Here is a 20,842-nt window from a genome sequence, read left to right on the forward strand (position 1 = left end):
AGTTGGTTAAGAAACTGCCTTCAGCTCAGGTCATGATCCTGAAGTCTCAGGATCAAGTCCCGCATCAGGCTCCTAGCTCTGGGGAGTCTGCTTCTCGCCTCTCATGCTCTCTCTCGCTGTCTCTCTCTCGAATAAATAAATAAAAATCTTAAAAAAAAAAAAAAAAAGACTTCACCTTCAGTAGATACTCACACAGCCCAGAGGACCTGCAGAAGTCCCAGCTGCTCTGTCTGCGAGAGCCCCAGAGTCAGGGATATGTCTGGTTCCCTCACCCTCTCCTGCCTGGCCAGAACCCAGCAGAGTGCCCGGAACGTGTCCCTCAATACGTGGAAATGAAAGAATGCACACACTGACACAGTAACAGCATATTCTTCTTCTTTTTTTTTTTTATTTTTAGAAAATATAATTAAATCTCTGCTTTAATTAGCATTTCTTTCAGGCTATCGCCATTTTCTCTCTGACTCAGATTCGAACTTCTAGATCAGGGGAATGAAAGAAACATGGGGTTTCTATTATCAGTGCCACTGGTGGGAACATACCTGGACAAAAGAAGAAGAACGGAAGGAGGAGGAGGAGGGGGAAGAGGAGAAGAAGAAAGACTTTGGTGTCTATAAAACCTACTTTGATTGCATCTCAGAATGATTTTGAACTTCACAGTTTTTTCATTAAAATAACATTATTTTATCCAAGAACTAAAATCCGAGACACATGAGAGTTCTAATTTACATTTTACTAAAATCCGAGACACATGAGAGTTTTAATTTACATTCTACTTCCCCCACCTGTTTAATCCACTCTAGAACGGTTTTTCAGGTTTCTCTTGTCATTACACACATCTTTTAGAGAGGCTAGTAATTTCCATGAACCGTACACCTACAAATGTGTGGGTACCAAGCAGTTCATTTTTGCCAGAGTTCTTAAATAATTTCACTAGTTGGATCTAGGTTTTTCTGCTAGGACCAGAAGGAAAAGTGAGACAAACCGAAAAGAGAGCTCTCTATTTCAATAGAAACAGTAACTCATAAAAGTCCCAGGGGTTGAGGTTCTCATCTAGACTCCCTGGACCAGATGCCTTAAGGGGGGCCTTCCTTTGGGAGGGGAGGAAAGCTTTTATGGGCAGAAGCAGCCCTCCAGTCAACCTCTCTCACTACTGTTGCACGTAGACTGGGGACCCTGCCGCGTGAGCTCGAGGGGACAATGCCGCCCTTTGTAATGACAGGCCCAGTTAGGAGGCAGGCAGGCTCCCAGCAGGGCCCTAGCTGCTAACCCCTCCCTTCCTTGCCTTTTCAGCAAGCTCTCAGGTCCCATTTGCAACGTTCCCTCCCCAGTTACATAATCTTAAGGGAAACCAAACTTTCTTCACACTCATAATTCTAAAGCACGTCTAATTTCTTGAGCCACTGCAGATCAAATAGCTTATAAGCTACCAACACTTGCCAACAGGCGTTTACGTAGAATTCAGGAGTTTGTAGCGTGAATCGGGAAGATCACAAACAGAGGGTTAAGCAGAAATGGGAATTATGTCGAATGAAGCCAACTGAAAGACAGTGAGATACCTTCAGAAAAATGAATAAAAATACACATTTTTTTTAAAGACCCATTTGCAGTCCAAGTCAAGCACTTTGCTACACGGTTCTCAAGACTTCTGGGCCAGAATTCCATCCTCACCACAATTAGCAAGAGGACGCGGGGTCTGGAGGTGTGTCTTGAACGGCGGCGGGCAGCAGGACAGGTGTTTCCACCTCGGGCAGGTGTCCTCTTAGCAGCCGCTCAGAAGCCAAGGTCTGGATGCAGCCGGTCGGTGGCAAACAACAGCTCAGGAATGTTGAGTGGCTTCAGGAGTCGCGTGGACAGCACGATGACCTACCAGCAGGAGGGGACAAGCACACCACAGACAATTAGGGAAGCCGGTCCCAGGTTATGGGAGGACGGGAAATAAAACACAATGTGTTTCTCCGGGGGGAAGGGCAGGGAGGGGGGCACTGGGGAGAAAAGGCAGAGGGTGGCAGCTTGGATGCCGCTGGGTCCCTGGGTCCTGGGTAGAAGGGAGGGTACACAGGCGGGGAAGGCTGGTCTGTGGGACAGCGGGGCTCTGCTTCCCGAACCGTCAGCCAGCTGGCACTGGGAATGGCCGTGCCCAGCAGCCACGTGGGTGCAGAGCTGAATCCAATCATACCGAAGCCTTGATCCCGTCATTCGACCTCGCTAGAGAGAAGGTTTCTCTCTTCTCCAGGGAGCCTTTGCTCCTTCGGGGAGCCAAGAGAAGGCACACCAAAGGGGTGCATGGCATTGTGGGTGACGGTGGTGATGACTGTGCCAGTTTCCTAGGACCCAGAGCTAGGCGGCTTAAATAAGAGAAATTTATTATCTTAGAGTTCTGAATGCCACCAGCCCAAGATCAAGGTGTTGGCCTGGTTGTGAGGGAAAATCAGTTTCATGCTTTCCGTTTCCTTGTGTCTCTGCATGACTGTCTCTCTGTCCAAATGTCCCCTTTTTATAAGGACACAGTCATATCAGATTAGAGGTCACCCTAACGACCTCATCTGAGTTCGATTGTCTAGAAAGACCTATTTCCAATAAGGTCAGATTCACAGGCACTAGGAATTCAGACTTGAGCATCTTTTGGGAGGGGGGCACAAGTCAACCTCTAACAATGATGGGATCAGGATGGTATAGGCTAACGTTTATCGGTTCCTGTGATGTGCCACTCACTGAAGATGATCTCACTTAAATTCCATGTAATTGTCATCACAACCGTATGAAATGGGCACATTTATTATCTCTGTTTTGCAGACAAGGAAAATCAAGTACAGAAAGATTAAATAATGTGTCCAGGGACACGCAGGAGACTCTAGCATCCAAGTGCCTATCCCGTCACTTTGGTCATGTCAAGGGGTCTGGGCAAGGCTGCTTTACTCCTCTAGTCCACAGAGACCTTTGGGCCTCTCTGGCCTGTCACTGTGGTGACCCTTCCTGCTTCCTTTGATCTGGACCCTTCCTCTGGGGTAGATTTCTCTTTGTAGCAGTGGAACAACTCCCTCCTCAGATCTGTGATGTGCTGGGTAAGGGCTGGGGGCTGGTGAGGTTTTGCACAGGCGGCCGGGTGAGGAGCGGACTCTGGGAATGGAGAAGGAGGTCCTAGAGCCGGAACTCCACAGCCCAGCACCCAAGCAGAGGGTGATAGCTTCACCTAGCCGCACTGCCCGGGACTTGCTTGCTGACACTGCACACTTCCCCGTCTCCTCCTTCTGTCCCCCCCCCACCCCCACCGCGACATTGTTCCAGGTGCACCCAAGCCAATGATGTAACCAGCTCCCAGCTCACGGGTCAGAAACAAGAGTCCACACTCCACTGCGGAGGACAGACAGATGGGGCCAGAGTTGAGGGGGGAAAGAGAGAAGAAAGCATTTTAGAATTTTCTTCTTCTTGTTAAAGAAGTGAGGGCTATTAAAAAGTTTCCTGTTTCAAACAAAAATCAGCCCTTGCAAGCAGCTATTTTATGGTTTCTTGAAAGAGAACGATCTAAAACAATATATGCCTAATGTCAGCCAAGTTGTATTTTTGGCAGGAAAAGAAACACTGCAATCTGCGCTTGCAGTTGTCCTTGGACGCCAGGGGATGAGAGCTGGAGGGCATCAAGTCAATGCTAGCATCCCCTAATGCTAGAGGCATAGAGACCATTTGAACACGTGGCTCCGCAGAGGGTCTCCCTCGCCAAGCCTAACGGTCGGCTAAGAATGGGGGTGCCCAGGCCAGCACTCTCGTCGGAGCCCTGCAGGGCCCAGCTCCACTGCAGACTGGCTGCGTGCCCCCGGGAAAGCCACATGCCTTGGAGCCATTGTCTGCATGTCCTAGAAGAAGAACAATAGCCTGAGCTGGTAGCCTTGTGGTGAGGAGTACATAAAGTTGAGTGTGTCCAGCACAGGAGGCACTCAGCCGTTGTGAGCTGCTATTTTATCGTGGTTTTGTGATCGGATCACAGGTCTCCTTTTGAATGGGATAAAAGCTAAGAACTTTCTAGAAAAATACATGTCTGCTCACACACACGAGATTCTGAAGATAGTTGTAGATGAGGTTTGTGTTCAACTAGGAATCATAGGCCACCAGGTAAGAAACCCTCATTCAGATGTTTTTTAAAAATGTGTGCAGAGAAACAGAAGTCCATCGCACACTCTCCAGAAGTTGACTCTTGGGAGGCAGGAGAGGCCCCTCTCGGCCCTCATGTGACTTGCCGGCCCCCGCCACCACTGCTGGCCCTTGTGCTCCTTCCTGAGTCAAAATGGCAGATTCCCCTCTGGCTGAGGCAAGGGCAAGCATAAGGGTGGGCAGGAGCCTCCCAGGATGTGTAAGTCTTGTTGGAAGGACTGAGGAACTTGGCAGTGAGTCCCCCTACTCTTTGCCTGAAGACCTCCTGGTCCTTCAACAATCTGCTCAGGTATCACCACCTCCAGGAAGCCTCCCAAGACCACCCTTCCCAAAGATGGAGTGTGTTCCCATGGCTGTCGGTATCACACTCTACTCCTTGCTGCCTTCCCTGAGTCTTTCCACTGTTTCTTAGAGCCCAGTGCCTGAAATACAGAGGGTCCTTGGTATCGTGAGTCCGCGAATGATGAAATGAGTGAACAAAGATGAAATGAGTGAACAGAGAACAAGGAAGGAGGCAGTGAGTTTAGCAATGGTCAGCAGGGAGTTTCTCACACTGGGAGGCTCTAATGAAAGATAGCTCAAATAGGTCTGGGAAAACTATTTCAAATCAGTTCAACGATTTGTCTAAATTTCCTCCTGGGAAGCACAGGGAGGGCTAAGGCTTCATTTACGCTGTTAGAGATGAGGGTCCTTGAGAATTTCCCCATCTTACGCATTTTTTCGTCTTCAGACTCAGCTGAGCATTTGCAGAGGTTTTCAGCCCACCCAACCAAGGCCTTTCTTCATTGTTTGATAAATATTGTTCTAAATACTCTAAAAAACTAGCCAAATGGGGGACAAAAACGTGGTCAAAAATGAGAAAGGAAATGTTTAAAAGAGTCTGAGATTGGCCTGTTAGATTTAAGATGATTTTACAGTCATCAAATGTGCAGTGGCAGGCACATTTAGCATAAGCGAATTCCTTCTAGAAAACTGGCTCTTTTCCAGGCAGCCGAGGGCACTGATGAAGACTTCCGTCGGTGAGGCACAGCTCCCCAGGGCTCCCCACGGCTCCCCAGGGCTCCCCAGAGCCTCTCGTGTCAGCAGGCCCGGGGGCTCGTGCAGGCTCGTGCAGGCTCGGCCCGGGACAGGCTCCGACAGCGGCCAGCCCCTCGCGTTCTCCCCACGCCCGGTCGCCGCGGGGCCGTCCCTGTAATCTGCAGGTGCCAGCATCTTGCTGTTCTATTTCTGCTGAACTTGGAGGAAGCAGGGCAGTCCAGGATCTCGATTCCGGATCCATCTGATTTCTAACATTGTGAACTGAAAGCAGCAGGGGATAAAAATGGGTTTTCTCCTTTTTTCTTGTAAACTTGCGAGATTCTTCCCAGTAAAAGTAGCTATTTACAGGCACCGAGAGGCACACTCCTCCCCTTGGTGACCTGCTTTGGGAGCACGGAGCGTGTTCAAGGCACTGCCTACCCCTGCTTTCACACGTGTGTTAAATGTAGAAGGTTTGGGTCATTAGGCTGTGGGATAGTGGATTAATTCATTACAGGGACGTGACCAAGTTTTCTGGAAAACTCATCGCGAACTGTCTGACTTGCTTTCTTTCACACTGCCGCCGCGGTCAGGGGACTATGCTGCCGGGGTTCCTGAAGAACCGTCAGTGGGACATTTGGGATCATTGCCTCACCTTTGTCCCTTTGGGGGGTTGTGTAGTAAGAAGTCACTCGAGGTGCAAGAAGAAGCAAACCTCACACTGTCCTCACGTAGGAGAGCAGGACAGCACGAGATGAGATTCTAGGAACGTGTGTACCGCCGTCCAGTACCTGGATCTGCGTTTTCTCTGGTGTTTCGGGTTCTGATGATAAGGTTCTAAGCTAATTCAGGCAACAAAGATAAGTTTAAAACCCCCTTGATGTTTTCCTCAGAGTAAGAAACTTCCAAATAAAATAAATCGAGGGGTGCCTGGGTGGCTTCGTGGGCTAAGTGTCCGACTCTCAATTTCTGCTCAGGCCGTGATCTCAGGGTCGTGAGACTGAGCCCTACGTTGGGCTCTGCACTCACTGTGGAATCTGCTTGAGATTCTCTTCGTCTACCTCTCCCTCTGCCCCTCCCCAGCTCACTCTTTCTCTCTCAAGTAAATAAATACATGTAAAAAGAAAAAAGAATAAAATAAATCCAGACTGAAAACAGAAAATAAGGAAATCACTGGCCTCCTCTCCCTGGGCCTTTCAATCAATTTTAGAATAACCTGGAGCCAGGTTTTAGAGCCAGGATTTAAATATCCCGAGCCCCAAGCAAAACCGTGTGTATGAGCATATTCTTGGTCTACTTTGTTTTTTGTTTGTTTGTTTTAAGATTTTATTTATTTATTTACAGACAGAGATCACAAGTAGGCAGAGAGGCAGGCAGAGAGAGAGAGGGGGAAGCAGGCTCCCTCTTGAGTAGAGAGCCCGATGCGGGGCTCGATCCCAGGACCCTGAGATCATGCCCTGAGCGGAAGGCAGAGGCTTTAACCCACTGAGCCACCCAGGCGCCCCTACTTTGTTTTCTCTATTACATTCTCACTACATATACAGCTCCAGAAACGTAGAGCTGCTAGAAACTGTGGGTGGGAACATGTGCCTGCCATGAAGAGCAGTGGACGGCAGGCCAACTTGTCCACGGTGCTTTCCTCTGTTTCCTGAGCTAGCCTGTCCCTGTGTCCTCTGGGAGCGTCCCTCCCTGCTGCTCTCCTCCCACAATCTCGGGCTTCTGCGGGCCTCTTGGCCCCCATCCAGCCACAGAGTTCGGCCTGCAGTGCCTTCTGGGCATGGGGCCCCACAACAGGCAGCAAGGGAGATGGGGGCGGGTGCCAGGCACATGCACTCCAGAAGCTTCCTGCCTCACGGTTGGGGCTGCTTGGGTACAGTGGGGGGAGCCGTCTCTTCGATCCCTTTTTTTGTACTTGGGACAGAGGCCCATCTCCAGCTGCCCCCTTTTTCTCATGGGCACCTTGACCACAACCGGGGGCAGAATGTGGAGGAAACACACCCTTTTAGAGTGCGACAGCAGTCCTACGACACTAGCAGGTGTGGATGTGGTTTCTGGAGTCCATGTTTCATGCCACCCTTGTCACCTTCTGTGGAAGAGAATTCATTTCTGGATGGGCCTTAAGTGGGTTCTATGAGTTTCCTTTGAAGAGCAGGTCCCTGAATGCTTTTCAAATTCTTCTCCATGAGGGGCCTGTGCCATCTGAGGGAACGCCTCCCTCCACTTATTCACACCACGGCCCCGTCAGTGTTCCTGGCACCCTTTCCTCTGGCTGGAGTTCTTGTGCTTAACAGCAGTCATTCACTATTAGAATGTAAGTTCCACGAAAGCAGGCACGAGTCTGGCTCGCTCACTACCCTATCCTTAGCATAAGAAGGGCGCTTGGCACAGAGTAGATATTCAACGAATATTCACTGAATAATCAGCAAATCCCATGTAGTAGATGTGATGGTAGCTCCTGCACTTGGGTCCCCAAAGCACTCATGTAGATATAGAGAAGGTGTGGATTCACAGGAATTGATACAGAAGTCAGGCTCGTTTTAGTGGCCCATAATGTCAAGAATGAATCCATAGGTTGGTGAATTCTCCAGAAGAGCTACTTTTATCTTATGCTATAATAAATAAGCAAAGTTTCTGATGTTCAGTATTCAGCATTCAATGAACAACCATGACACCCAGCAATCCTGACTCTATTTGAAGGGCTGGGTGGGTCTTTTTTTTTCTTTTTTAATTTATTTTTAGAGAGGTAAGGGAGGGGCAGAGGGAGAGGGAGAGTCTGAAGCAGACTCCGAGCTCTTTACAGAGTCTGACGCAGGGCTTGATCTCACAACCCTGAGATCAGGACCTGAGCAGAAAGCAAGAATCAACCGCTTAACCAACCGCACCACCCAGGCCTCCAGAACTGCTGGGAATAAAATAATAAAAAAGCCTGAAGTCCTGAGCTTGGAGAGGAGCAAGCAGAAAAGATCCAAAAGCAGGCATTTGACTCTTGGGAGGCAGTAGAGGCTCCTCTCCTGTCCTTGTGACCTGCTGGCCCCCGCCACCACCGCTGGCCCCTGTGCTCCTTCCTGAGTCAAAATGGCAGATTCCTCCTTGGTGGAGGTGAGGGCAAGCATAAGGGCAAGCGGGAGCCCCTCAGGATGTATAAGGCTTGTTGGCAGGACTGAGGAACTTAGAGACAAAAGGCTATAGACTCCATTGATGTCAACACTCCTAGAGCTGTGAAAAATGAGCCGGAAGAATCCCTCAGATGGTGTCCTGGGCCTTGTTGGCTATGGGGGAGATGGGGAGGAGCGGGCTCCAACCGCCTCTGCGCTGACCAGTCCACACTGAACCGTGGCTCTCTGTTCCAGCTGAGCATGAGAGGGACAGACAGAGCAGGGCTGAGGACAGCCACCACCCCCGTCACTCTCAGATATATACGTCATGGGACTTAAAAGCCTGGGTTTGGAGAGGAGCAGACCCAGGGAAGAACATGCGGCTGAGGGACAGGCCTGATTTGCCTGTAAATTCCTTGGGGCCCGGGAGCTGGAACCAGCGCTAATGGGCAAGGCTCTAAGGAGGCAGATTTGGACTTATCTAGGGGACAGAGTCCTAACAGTAAGGCCCTCTAAGACCCAGGTAGGCTGCAGGGGGAGGGGTCAAGCCCCCATCACTGGGGGTGTTCCCACGTAGACAGGCTAGTCAAGACAGAATACGAGTGTTTGCACACACATGCCCGCTGTTCATATCGACGGTCACATCCTAGTCAGCTTCTTGGTTGAGGGGTTGCTGGGTACACAGACTCAGTAGAACCTCTGCCTTTCGGTCAGGTCCCCTGTGTTCTCCAGAGACGTCGAAGTCTGAACCGACAATGGCACCAGGAAGCCCGCCATTTTGCGGACAGCTAGAGAAGCAAGGCCGCCATTTCCACTGCACGTTTAAAGGCAGGCAGGTGCTCCATCCCAGGTTTGGGCCCAGGGAGCTGCGGACCAAGGGCAGTGTGAGCGGGCTAAGGTCTGAGGAAGGGAGCCCACCTCCGCAGGCATCACTCCAGCGAACATCCGGGTCATCCCCTCCTTTCAGGGCCTTGAAGATGAAGGGCGCTATGGTCGGAAACGCCTCCCAGGTTCTTCCCTGCTGCCTCTGGGTCCTGCTGGGGCCATTAGCTCCTCGGGGGAACTTCTTGCACCACGGACACACGGCAATCACAGCGGCTCCTTCAGCCCTGAATTCTCTGAGCAGCTGCCTCTGCGGATGACCGAGCCCAGGGCCGGCTCGTAGCAAAGCCTCTGCAGACTCTGGGTCTGGATTGTCCAACTCGGTTTTGAAAACGGCTTCCTTTTATCCTTCTAGAGTGGGGATAGCGTGTCTGTTGGGGTGGCACAACGCAGCACTGTTCTTGGAGCGCTGAGAATTTGGTTCCCCTCGTTAGGGGTTGGGAGAAATGTGCTTTCTGATTGAAAAAAAAAAAAAAAATGTCTTGCTCAAAAAGGCAACTGCTTGCTAAACAGATCCTTGACATGGCTGAAAGGGTGTTAGATGAGGCAGAACTGACCGCTTGGTCAGAAATTTCACCAGTTGTGGTCAAGGCAGGTGGAAGTAAGAGCAGAAACGGTCACAGCCGATGACTGGTCATTCCCTCGTTCAAGGACTTGCTGCAGCTGCCGAGACGCTCAGGTTCATTCCTCGGCTAGGTGTCTGGAGACCACAGGACCCGGGCCTTCTCTGCCTCACGCGCAGTCTGGCCGGCTCTGTAGCCAATCAGGCCCGCAGACCAGGCTTCCGGAGCTTCTGCCATGTGCTCAGGCTTGGGGAGCCCCAGCCTTTGCCCTTACGGAATCTCCGTCTGCTCGAGGAGACCGGGCAGCGAACAGGAAGCAGGTGGGCACACAGTCCAGGGTGGCACGGCCAAGGGCGGAGTCTGGATTCCGGCAGTGATGTGGCCGAAATGGAGACAGAGGCCCGCTGGGGTGGCCAATCAGACGTGCAAAGTCATGGGTACAGGTGAGAGCCAGAGCACCAGTGCCCCCAGTGCCATGTCTGGGCCGGACTCCCCTCTGCTGGCCATGCAGCTCTGGGGGACAGTCCCCTGCGTGAGCCCGCGTTTCCTCCCAACACACGGCCCCTGCATCCTTTTGCTTTCTTCATGCTACGGAAAGCCTCCCGGCTGCCTGCAAAAGCTGATGATAAGCTCCCAGCGGCAAGTCTCAAATGGGGGTGGGAGGCAAGAGTTGGACTCCCTGTCTCACAGCGGGACAATTCGGAGGCATGTCTTCCAGACTCCTCGGGCCCCCAGAGGACAGAGCCTTGGCTGCCTACAATAAGGCACTCTGTTCTGGCTTTTCTCTCTCTATGGTCTGTCTTCTCGGATTCCCTCACTTCTGCTTCTTGGGATCATCTCCCACTTTAAACCACCTGCTCTCATGTGCTTGTCACATGGCCTGTTTGGGGGGGAGCCCAGGCAGGTAAGGACTTCAAGTCTTACTGAGTTACAGGCTCTGTGCCCCCAGCCAGATTAGAACTTCTAGAGGCAGGGGCTCTCCTTCTCTCAGAGTCCCTCCCCTTGGGTTCCTGCTGCCCCGGGCCAATAGCTAAAACCCTCCGGCAGAGCAGGGAGCTGACCGCCCAGAAATGGCTGATGCGAAGGGCAGCCACCATTTATGGAGAGCTATGGGACAGGCGCGGTATTAAGTACCTTCCCTCCCCTTATCTGATCTAAGACTCACAGCTACCCTAGCCCTGTTCCCTCCATGAGAACATGGAAGGCTTTGCTCTCCCAGATCAGCGGGCCAGTGAGTGACAGAGGCAGGATTCAAAGACAGACCTCCATCACCAAGAGGTAGGCCACTTCCAGGGAGAATGAGCGGGCACAGCCAGGAGGCGAGAGAGGAGAGAGACTACATCTGTCACTGCATTGACGACGCGCCTTGAGTAACAACTCTTGAGTAACTAAAAGCAAGAGAAGAAATGCCCTTCAGGAATCGGGACTGGGGACAAGAGCAGCTTCGCCCCTGAAGCCCAGAGGCAGGCGTGGACTGTAAGGGACAGCTCCTCCCTGTGTCCCCAGCAGGAGGACAGCTGGCCCAGGGGCAGCTGGAGGGGGAATGTGACAGGGCAGGAGTGGGTGGGGGAAGGCGGGATGGAGCCTGGGGAGAGGCCCTGGGAAGCCGAACGAAGGGCCCTTGGCCACCCCCCCCCCCCCCCCCCCCCCCCGCTTGTGCCTCAGGACGCTCCTTCACCGTTCGCAGAGGCCTCCGTACCTGGGTTCCTGGCTTCAGGGACGGCACGAGGTCTTTGATCATCTTGGCTTCTGAGACTGTGACCCCGCCCACGACGAAGAGGATCAGGAGAGGGTGGTCGCTGGGATGAGGCCGGCTCACCTGCAAAACAGACCCCCATGGGCTCCAGTGGCTGGTGTTGGGGCAGAGTGCCGCACAGCGGGGCACCTTCTCCCTTGTCCCTCCATGGGGACCCCAGGGCTGTCGCCCCCAGTGCAGGTGATATACACGACCCTTAGAAAGATGGTGATTCATTAAGGATAGGATGTGTTAGTGGGTTTTAAACCCACTGACCAGGAAAACCCATACCACATCACCTTATTGTACCCTTTTGAATATTTTATTGAAGGAAAAGTTAAGGTATTGCAGTTATTAAATAGGAAGAGAAAACTGAGGGCAACTTATTAACTCCCTCCTTTGTAGCCTTCAGGTCTGAGCACAAACATGCCCCTTACTCATTACAGAGCTCTGCTGATTTCCGTCAAAGCTTGCCACAGCCTGTGGTTATCAGATTTGTTCCTTTGGTTTCTTTCCTTATCGGCCGTCTCCTCTTCTAGAACTGGGGATCTGGCTCACTGCTGAATTCTCTCTCAGCTTATTTAGTGCCATCTCTGGCAGCTAGCAGGTGCTCAGTAAACATCTGTGGAATGGACGGATGGTCAGAGCCCTGGGGAGCTGGCACTGGAGAGGTAAAGAGACGCATGAGCCAACCACCCGCCCCGGGAGCTTCTTGTCTAGCGCAAACCTCACGCTCTTACCTTCTGCAAGACAACCTTAGCTGAGCGCCTACCCTTTGAGGATGGCCCACTGGATGTCATGCAGAATCATCTGATGCCTCATGATTTCCCCAATAAGGCAAAGTCTTACACACCAGAAGGAAAATGACCCACAGAACCCCTCAGGAAATGCAAAATGACCCACACATAGTGGGGGAGTGGGGGGCAGGGCCAGGACAGAGCCCATGGCTTGTCACGGCAGGAAGCATGATGCCAGTTCCCCTCATGGCTGCCTCAGCCCAGGCTTTTTTTTTTTTTTTTTTTTTCCCTTACTATTTTATTTACTTATTTGACAGAGATCACAAGTAGGCAGAGAGGCAGGTAGAGACAGAGAGAGGAGGAAGCAGGCTCTCAGCTGAGCAGAGAGCCCAATGTGGGGCTCGATCCCAGGACCCTGATATCATGACCTGAGCCGAAGGCAGAGGCTTTAACCCTCTGAGCCACCCAGGCGTCCCTCAGGCCAGTTTTTGACTCCGCAAAGGAAGGGTCCACAAAGGCGGGGAATGGTCCACATTTGCACCGAAAATTGACAGTACTCCCTCATTCACGCTAACTCCCAAACGGCCTTCCCATCAGGTAGTCCCCGAGCAGGAGCAGGCTGGGCAGCAGACCCACAGGAGGCCCTTGCTCCTGCCCCTGCCCCTGCTCCAACTCCTTTCCCAACTGGGTTCTTCCGGCTTCCTTGCCTGAATATACCCACTTCTCAACATCTTTTTAAAAAATGCTTAAAAAGGGAATACATTCAGTGTTTCCATTACATAAGTCACTCTTTGGCTTCTGGAGAAGAAACTCAAAATGGAAAAAAGGAAGGGAGAGAAGGAAAGAGACAGGGAGGGAGGGAGAGGGAGGGAGACAGGAAAGAGAGAGAAAGAGAGAGGGAGAGAGAGAGATCTAACCTCTTCCAAAGCAGGTGGTGGTGAATACTGGAGACTCTGATCTGCAGGAAAGACTGACTCCTCTCCCCTGCCCCCGGCTTCTTGCCCTGTAGCTCTTCTTTCCCCGGATTGCATTTGTTGGCTGCTTTCTTCCAAGTCATGTAATACATCCCGAGGACCAGCCCGCTTGTGTCCCATTACTCCCCTGAAGTCCCAGTGGCCCCCATGTGTAGGAGTCAAGGGACACTACTTTGTCTTCACTGAACGGGTCATTTCTGTGACAACTGTCACAGTTGATGACGCCCTGCTTGGCTACTCTAACAGATTCCCTGTTGGTGGTTCCTTCTACCTTTTCTGATCCTTTCTTCTCAAATTTCTCCACAGGTTCCTTTCCTTGGTCTGCCCCTTTAAATGTCCATGGTACTTTGGGCTCCGTCTTTGGCCTGTGACTCTCCTCACTCAATACATCATCCCTGAAGGAGCTCACCTACTCATTCGCCTTCAACAGGCTTTTACATCCTTCCCAAATCTATGTCCTCTGCTTGAACGCCGCCACTGAGTTCCTGTGGACATGCCCACCTGGGTGTCTCCCAGGACCCTCAAACTCAACAGGCTCCACACCTGATGTTCGACCTTGCCAAGTCTCTTCCTCATGTTGGCTTTCTTTCTTTCTTTTTCTTTTTTTAAGATTTTATTTATTTATTTGACAAACAGAGATCACAAGTAGGCAGAGAGGCAGGCAGAGAGAGAGGGGGAAGCAGGCTCCTGCTGAGCAGAGAGCCCGATGTGGGACTCGATCCCAGGATCCTGAGATCATGACCTGAGCCGAAGGCAGAGGCTTAACCCACGGAGCCACCCAGGTGCCCCTCATGTTGACTTCCTAACAGCATCACCGTCAGCACATGCCCCTGAGCCAGACACCTGACAATCACCAGGGACTTGACTCTTTCAAAATTTCCCAGATCAAGCCTCTTCATTGTATCCCCTCAAATCTGTGGATCTCTCCTGGATTTCCATTGTCCCTATTCCAGTCAGGCTCTCATCCTCTCTTCCCTGGATTACTGCCACAGCCTTCTGGATCATCTCCTCGTGCCGTTCTGGCCGTTCCCCCATCCGTTCTCCTTCCTGCCCGAGGAAGTTTTCTAAAATGCAAACATTTATGGCTGACCCTAGGGAGCAGTCTACTAAACATTTGCATTATCTTAGTCAATCCTCAAAATAGCTTTTGGGGGCAGATACAATCATGGCTGCATTTCTCAGGTGGGGGTTTTAAGTTTACACCAAGTAACTCAATTGCACTTCGAGGGGCCGCACTTCAGAGGCCACGCTCTGAAACGCCCCTCGGCTCCATCGCGTGCTTGCTCTCTGCACGAGTCTTGAGGCTGAAGTTCGAGCTCCCTCATTCAGCACGTAGGGTCCTTTCAGTGTCGCTTTCCTTTGTGTCTTTATTTCCATCTTCCACGCATGCAGTTTGCTGGAACCCGTCACGAGAATTTGAGCCACACCCGACTGCACGGTGTGTGGGGTTTTTTGGATATTTTGGTAAACACAAGATGCCTGATTGAACATTTGCACTGAAAATTGCATTTATCACAGTGTCCGGTTTGATTTGCTTCCACAAAATAAACAAAGCCATCCAGACACGGAAAGCCGGTTCCCTACAGTCCCGCTTGTGCCTCACTCTCCTGTCACAACCTCACCAAGGCTAACTACCGCCTTGACTTCTGAAAGTCGACATTGTACTTTGCTTTCTCCACTTGTCTCTAAGCCCTGGAAACTCTCCATGGCAGCAGGGAAGATCTGGGGCCCCCAGGCATTGACTGGGACCATACCGGTATGCTTTGGTCTCTGTCCGAGCCCCTACGTTATTCGGTATTTAAAGATCCCCCCTTCTCTTCTGTACCTCCTTCTCTTTTACTCTTTGAAAAGCATCCTCTCCTCTGAGAAAACCATCTCCTCTTTGAAAACCATCCTCTCCCTGTCTCTCGACTCCTGCCCCATGACCTGAATAAGACCGCACCCCTCCTGGCCTTGTCAAGTTGGACTGCAAGCTCCTGGAGGGGAAGGCTGGATTATATTTCTCTTGGGATTTGGGGATTTCGGGCTTGGAGCACAGACCATGCTCATGGTAAACTTCCCACAAAGGTCGCATGAATAAAATAAACGCATGGACGAATGAGGAAGACCAGCCGGCTCACCGGAGGTATCCTTCTTCTCTTAGAGATCTTTAAGAAACGCTTTCTTCGCTTCAAGTGTGATGTTTCCTGGCTGGGAAGCTAACCTGAGGTTCCTTCCAGCCCCGCAAATAACTGATTCTCACTTGATCCTGGAAAGAAACACAACTGGCTCCAGAATGTCAAGTGGGACAGTATGTTCCGAAGACATATGCTTTCCATAAGACAGTCTGGGCTCCGGAGTCCGCTGCCAGAACCTTGGAAGGATGGATGGAAAGATGAAAGGGAGACAAAGAACTGTAACAACAAAGGACAATGCCCCGGGGCCAACGAGTTGAGCGAACACTGGGTTTGGGACACATAAAAAGGTCCCATTAATGTTTTGGTTTCTGTTTAGATTTACTTTTCGATACCAGACTTTCCTTGTAGAACAAGCCCAGTGGGCAGGCTATTGGGAGGCGGAGTCTTTGGAAGTCTTTTCCATCAGCATAACACATTCCTTATAGTCAGGCCCACACTGCAGCGTGTTCCCGGTGTAAGGGACAAGGAAGAGGGCAGATGTAAGCTGTCGCCAATGCGCAGATTAATAAAGCGGGTGAGACTCCCTGTTCTTTCATTTTCTGAGCCTTTGCTGGCTGAGATTTCGGACGTGGGTTCTGGTCAGAGAAAACAGTTTCCCTCCACCATCCATATACCCGAGCCTATGCAGGTCCAGGCTTCGGGCACTTTCTCTGCAGCTGTGGGCCCTGAGAGCTCTTGCAGTCCCAATTGGTTTCGGTGAGCGGGGGTTTCCTCCGCTTCCCTCCAGGAGTCCTGGGAATCCTGCTGCTGATTCTCCTCCACTCGGCTTCTCTGCACGTGTGACTCCTTGGCCCCCAGCCCCAGCAAGGGTTAGGCCCCCATGCTCCAACAATGGCGGAGCCTTCGAGAAGGGGGCGAGTGCGACAGGAACTTTGGCCTTAAAGGGCACTCAGCCCTGAGGAGAGGGGTGCCAACTCTGAAGATGGGTTTGGCAATGGCTTTTCTCCCGAGCGCGGCCACCACCGCTGCCCAACACTGTGCTGCAAACTCAGTTATCCGTCCACTCAACAAACACTTAGTGAGCAACAACTACAGGGCCCCACGAGGCTCCAGGCCTCAGGGATGTCAGGATGTGGCCACGAGCGGACCAGACCAGCGGCTGGTGCAGAATTTCTATTTCTAGGCAAATAGAGGATGAGGAAGTACCCAGCACTCCGGTGAGGAAGGAAGCTGGGAAGGGCTCTGCAGGAAAAGAAAGCAGGGCATGGGGCGAGCGGGACACGATGTGACACGGAGAATCTGCGAAGTGGGTAGAAGCTCTGTTTTACAGCTCGACACAGGGAGGCTTGAAGGGCTGAGTAAGTCGTTCCCAGTCTCAGTGAGCTGGACGGTGAAGACTAAAATCCAAGTTTCTCTCACTGCAGAACGAAGCGCCTTCCATAGCTCCCCATTTATAATCGGATCTCCAAACCTAAAGCGTTCTTGCTAGCTTTCCTCTCTCAAGGCCGAGCTTCTCATTCCTTAGCAGCCTTGACCAATTAGCAGGTTCCTGCTGGAAACTTCCTCACTGAATCACGTCGCAGACGGTCTCCACACGGGCAGCAACACTCCGTTGTTCAGCTTGACCTCCCTGCCACAGCTGCTGCAGTGGGTGCCTTCCTCTTTCTGGAAACTTCCCCCACTCCCTCAGTTTCTCTCCTGCGCCCCTGGAGTCTCCCTTAGAGGGCTCGGCTTGCTTGACCTGCTCCGTGACAGGCTGTGTCCCTGACTGCTCAGGCCTCTGCCCCTGCTCTCCTTCCAGACGCCCTTCCTGGTGACCTAGGCCCTGCCCACGGACCATGGCTCACCTGCCCCCATGGCCCCAGATTGCTCCCATCAGCCCAGGCCCTGTGGGGCTGCAAAGCGAAACTCTCAAATGCGAGTCCTCTTGCTCTCCATTCCGCTTCTCCGTCAGAGAGAATGTTAACATCGCCCCTGCGGTCACCCCACACCAGGCCAACGACCCCAGTGGTGTCTTCTCATCTTAGCAACACCCTGTCCTGGGGAACCTGCCAGCATGGCACCCCTGCCCTCACACCCCCTATCCTGCTTGAGCTCTGGAAATCCTCATCTGCCCACCATCCCTCTGCAGCCCGATGCGGGTCTGGCCACACGTCCCCCCTACACTCGCTGCTGGAGTCACCTTTGTAACCTATAAACTTATTATAGATTCCTAACAACCATTCAATGGCACCTCAGTGTTCTGGCAAAATTCACACCTCTAGCCGTCCTGATCTGGCTTTTGCCTCCCTCTTTGTCTTCACATTTTTCCATTCCCCGTATCCACCCTCAGCTCTGGCCACCGGGAACCGCAGCATGGGTCGCTTTGTTTCTAACTCCCACGGCACTGATGGCACTCCACTCTTCTGGGAGGTTCTCTTTGACTCCCGGTCTGACTCCCCCTCCCTTGTGCCCTCGCGTTCCGTCTGGCACACCACTTCTCTCTCCTCCCTGCGGTCCTCCATTTTCCTGTCCATCACCCGCAGGCCACACAAGGTGAGCTGGGCCAGGGCAGGTGGGCTATCTGGTTTGTCCCCATGTCTTCCCTGCCCACAACAGGTGCGAGCACACAGAAGAGGCTCTGGATAATTGCTCACAGGCAGACGAAGTTCGTTGACTGCCCAAACCAAGTTTTTGCTTCGGTTTAATGATTCCAATTATGAGACCCCATCTCACTAGAACTGATGGGTCATATTTAGCTGGTGGTAGACACAAAGTAACCTCACCTCATAGGAGGAAGCACAGTTAAGAAGAAGGAGATGGAAACCATGAGGATAAATAGTGTCGTGAACAGGAATTCCAGGACGTGCGGTGAGTTAATCAGGAGACACCAAATGCCGAACTGTTCACTTCTCGTCAGAAATGCCACTAAGTGTAACAGCTACACCAACAGTCCATCTCTCTGTCTTATTTGCTTATGTAAACAAGGATGAGCTGGACGAGATGACCCACAGGCACATCCAGCTCTTACAGTCCAAGGACCTGGCGACCAATGTCACCTGAGGCTCATTATTTTTGCTCTTCATCTCCCTGGTAGCCTTCACCCCCTCCTGCAGGCACTTCCGTCCCACACATGAACAGTCTCCTTTACCCCCATGGTTGTGGGGTGTACACCCAGCAGCTATATGGTTGCCCGTCAGCCATAGCTGACTGCTTTGGGAGAGGGCGGCAGACTTCAGTTGGGCCAATTCCAGATCCTTCCCGGGGAATCAACACATTTGACCTAAGAGAGATGAGGCTCAGTCAAAGCTGAGCTCTTATTTTTCTTTTTTTCAAGATTTTATTTATTCATTTGAGAGAGAGAGAGAGAGAGACAGAGAAAGACTGCATACATGAGCAGCAGGAGGGAGAAGCAGACTCTCCACAGAGCAGGGAGGCCGACATGAGGCTCGATCCCCAGACCCTGAGACCATGTCTTGAGCTGAAGGCAGACACTTAACCCACTGAGCCCCCCAGGTGCCCCAAAGCTGAGCTCTTAAGAAAAGCCAAGGGCCATGGCATCATGACCCAGCCATTCACTCAACGAATACTTAGCGAGCACCCGTGCTATGTCGGCCCTGGTGCTTTCCATCTTCTGCAGGCCAGAGCGAGTCCCAGAGAACTGTCTGGATTCCTGATGGCTTTTCCAGGTCTCAGTCCCCATCCTCCCTGAGGCCCACCACACGGCTGCCCCAAGCTTCCCAAGACCCTCTTCGGTCTTCGCCACAAATGGATTCATAAGAAATGATGAAGTCGTGCATTTTGTTGGTATCTTCATTGCAGCTGGAAGAGTTTCAATTCTGATCTCTTTTCACTACCAGCTTCTCAGGGCCTGCCGAGCAGCTTTTCCATCTGCCCTTGCAGGCTCAAGGCGACGGAGCTCTCATCTCAATTCAGAAAAGGGCCCAGAGGTGAGCACCGGGTCTTCTTTGAGTCTTTTTCCTAAATCTTTTAATATTTTCCAATTAAGCATGGCCACATAGGAAATGGAACAACAACAACAAAAACCTTCTTAAAAAACATAGATAAAAGGAGGTAAAAGGGCCTCACGCAATTTCATTAGATAAAACCTGCCCTCCTCATGCCAATTCCAGCAGAGAAAACATCTTGGCAAATCATGTCCTTTAGTCAAAACAAGTTGGGGGCCAAACACATGGAGTAGATATAAAGTCTATTATTTTCAGGAGACTGAAATCCAAACCACAAATTCCAGAAATGCATTTTTAAAAGTGCTGCCTATTAGACATGCTAGTTTTAAATTAAATTAACGTTGAAGCACGAGGGGTAAGGTATGTTTCGATTTATTTATTAGATCACTATCAAGCTTTCCCGTAAGGAGATCAAGGTGCTCTGTGCACAAGCATCTTGGAGAAATGCTTGGTTGTTTGAAGAATGTCAGGCTCTGCCAAAGCTGTCTCTCCCCAGTTTGATAGTCCCCCCGCCTTCCTCCAGGAATTGCCCTTTGAAGCCCACAGCTTTATGTGGGTAACCACAAGTCTATCCTCTGTTTGACGAGTGTACGTAGCTGACGCGGAACACTGTCTCAGAACCATCCGAAGAATGGTCTTGTGGGCACACTCGCTCTTCTCCCCAGCTTGTCTGCTTTACCTTCTAGGGCCTGACATAGTGAACCCAGCAGAGGAAAGTCCTGTCGTGTCTTATCACGCAGGAAGGTTTTGTTTGGTTGGTAGGTTGTTGATTGGTTTTGAGATTATATTACTAAAAAAAAAATTATGGCGAACAGGCAGGTGTCTCGTTATCAGAGCTTTTCTGGGAGCACTTATTTTGAAACCAATGTCAAGAGCACCAGAGAATTTTCTATCCTCTAGCCTGGAGGGAAAACTCTCAGAATCTGCCACATGCTGTCCTGTCAGGCTGGACAGTCAAGGGCATATTCGGTCCCAGTGCAGACTGTGTTTTCCAAAAGTGGCCATGACAATAATTTCTGCTCCTCATGTTCCTGCTCCCTTTCCAAGAGGAGAAGAGTGTGTCCCCTCTCCTTGAACCCAGCTGCGTACGTGTAACTGCCTCGACCAACAGAGCACTGTGGATGGGACGCCACATGACTTCTGAGGTTTCTATCTGGCTCTCTGTGAGGACGCTTGCCCTTGACCACAGCCGTCATGTTGTGAAGGAAGCGCAGGGTGACAGAAAGGAACCTCGTCCCTTCGCTCACGGGCCAGGCTGGGCTACCAGCTGATGGGCAGCATCAACTTGCTGGTACGCATCGGTGCCATCTTGAAGGTGAATCGTGCTCTGTTGAGCTCTGCCCGGAGTCCAGATTCATGAATGAAATCAGTGACCAATAGTACGTTAAGTCAGTGTTTCAGGATGGCTTCTTACGCAGCAAGAGATAACCAGAACAGAACAGGGGAGTTCTCTGGACAGCCTTTATGGAGGAAAGCACATGAAAGCAATGCAGGAAGGAGATGGTAACAAGTTGCGGTAGGACGCAGAGGAGGTTCGGACTTCAGTCAGGGCAAACTGCAGTGGCCTTGACTTCTCTCGCACAGAGTTTTGGTTTGAGGCAGAGACTCTTGTTTAAACACACATCTTGC

At 51.4% G+C, this 20,842-nt stretch overlaps 1 protein-coding gene across 1 annotated transcript in view; it reads right to left on the bottom strand.

The window, feature by feature from the left end:
* Positions 1 to 382: 382 nt before the first annotated feature.
* Positions 383 to 20,842, bottom strand: part of SCFD2 (sec1 family domain containing 2) — a 427,593-nt gene continuing 407,133 nt past the window's right edge. Inside the window, exons 8-9 of the mRNA XM_059383887.1 lie at positions 11,403 to 11,522; positions 383 to 1,863 (exon numbers count right to left, since the gene is read on the bottom strand). Coding sequence (XP_059239870.1) covers positions 1,771 to 1,863; positions 11,403 to 11,522 — 213 coding nt within the window. The 3' untranslated portion in view covers positions 383 to 1,770. The remainder of the gene's footprint in view (positions 1,864 to 11,402; positions 11,523 to 20,842) is intronic.

Source organism: Mustela nigripes, chromosome 1, assembly GCF_022355385.1.
Source record: "Mustela nigripes isolate SB6536 chromosome 1, MUSNIG.SB6536, whole genome shotgun sequence".
Classification (NCBI taxonomy): Eukaryota; Metazoa; Chordata; class Mammalia; order Carnivora; family Mustelidae; genus Mustela; species Mustela nigripes.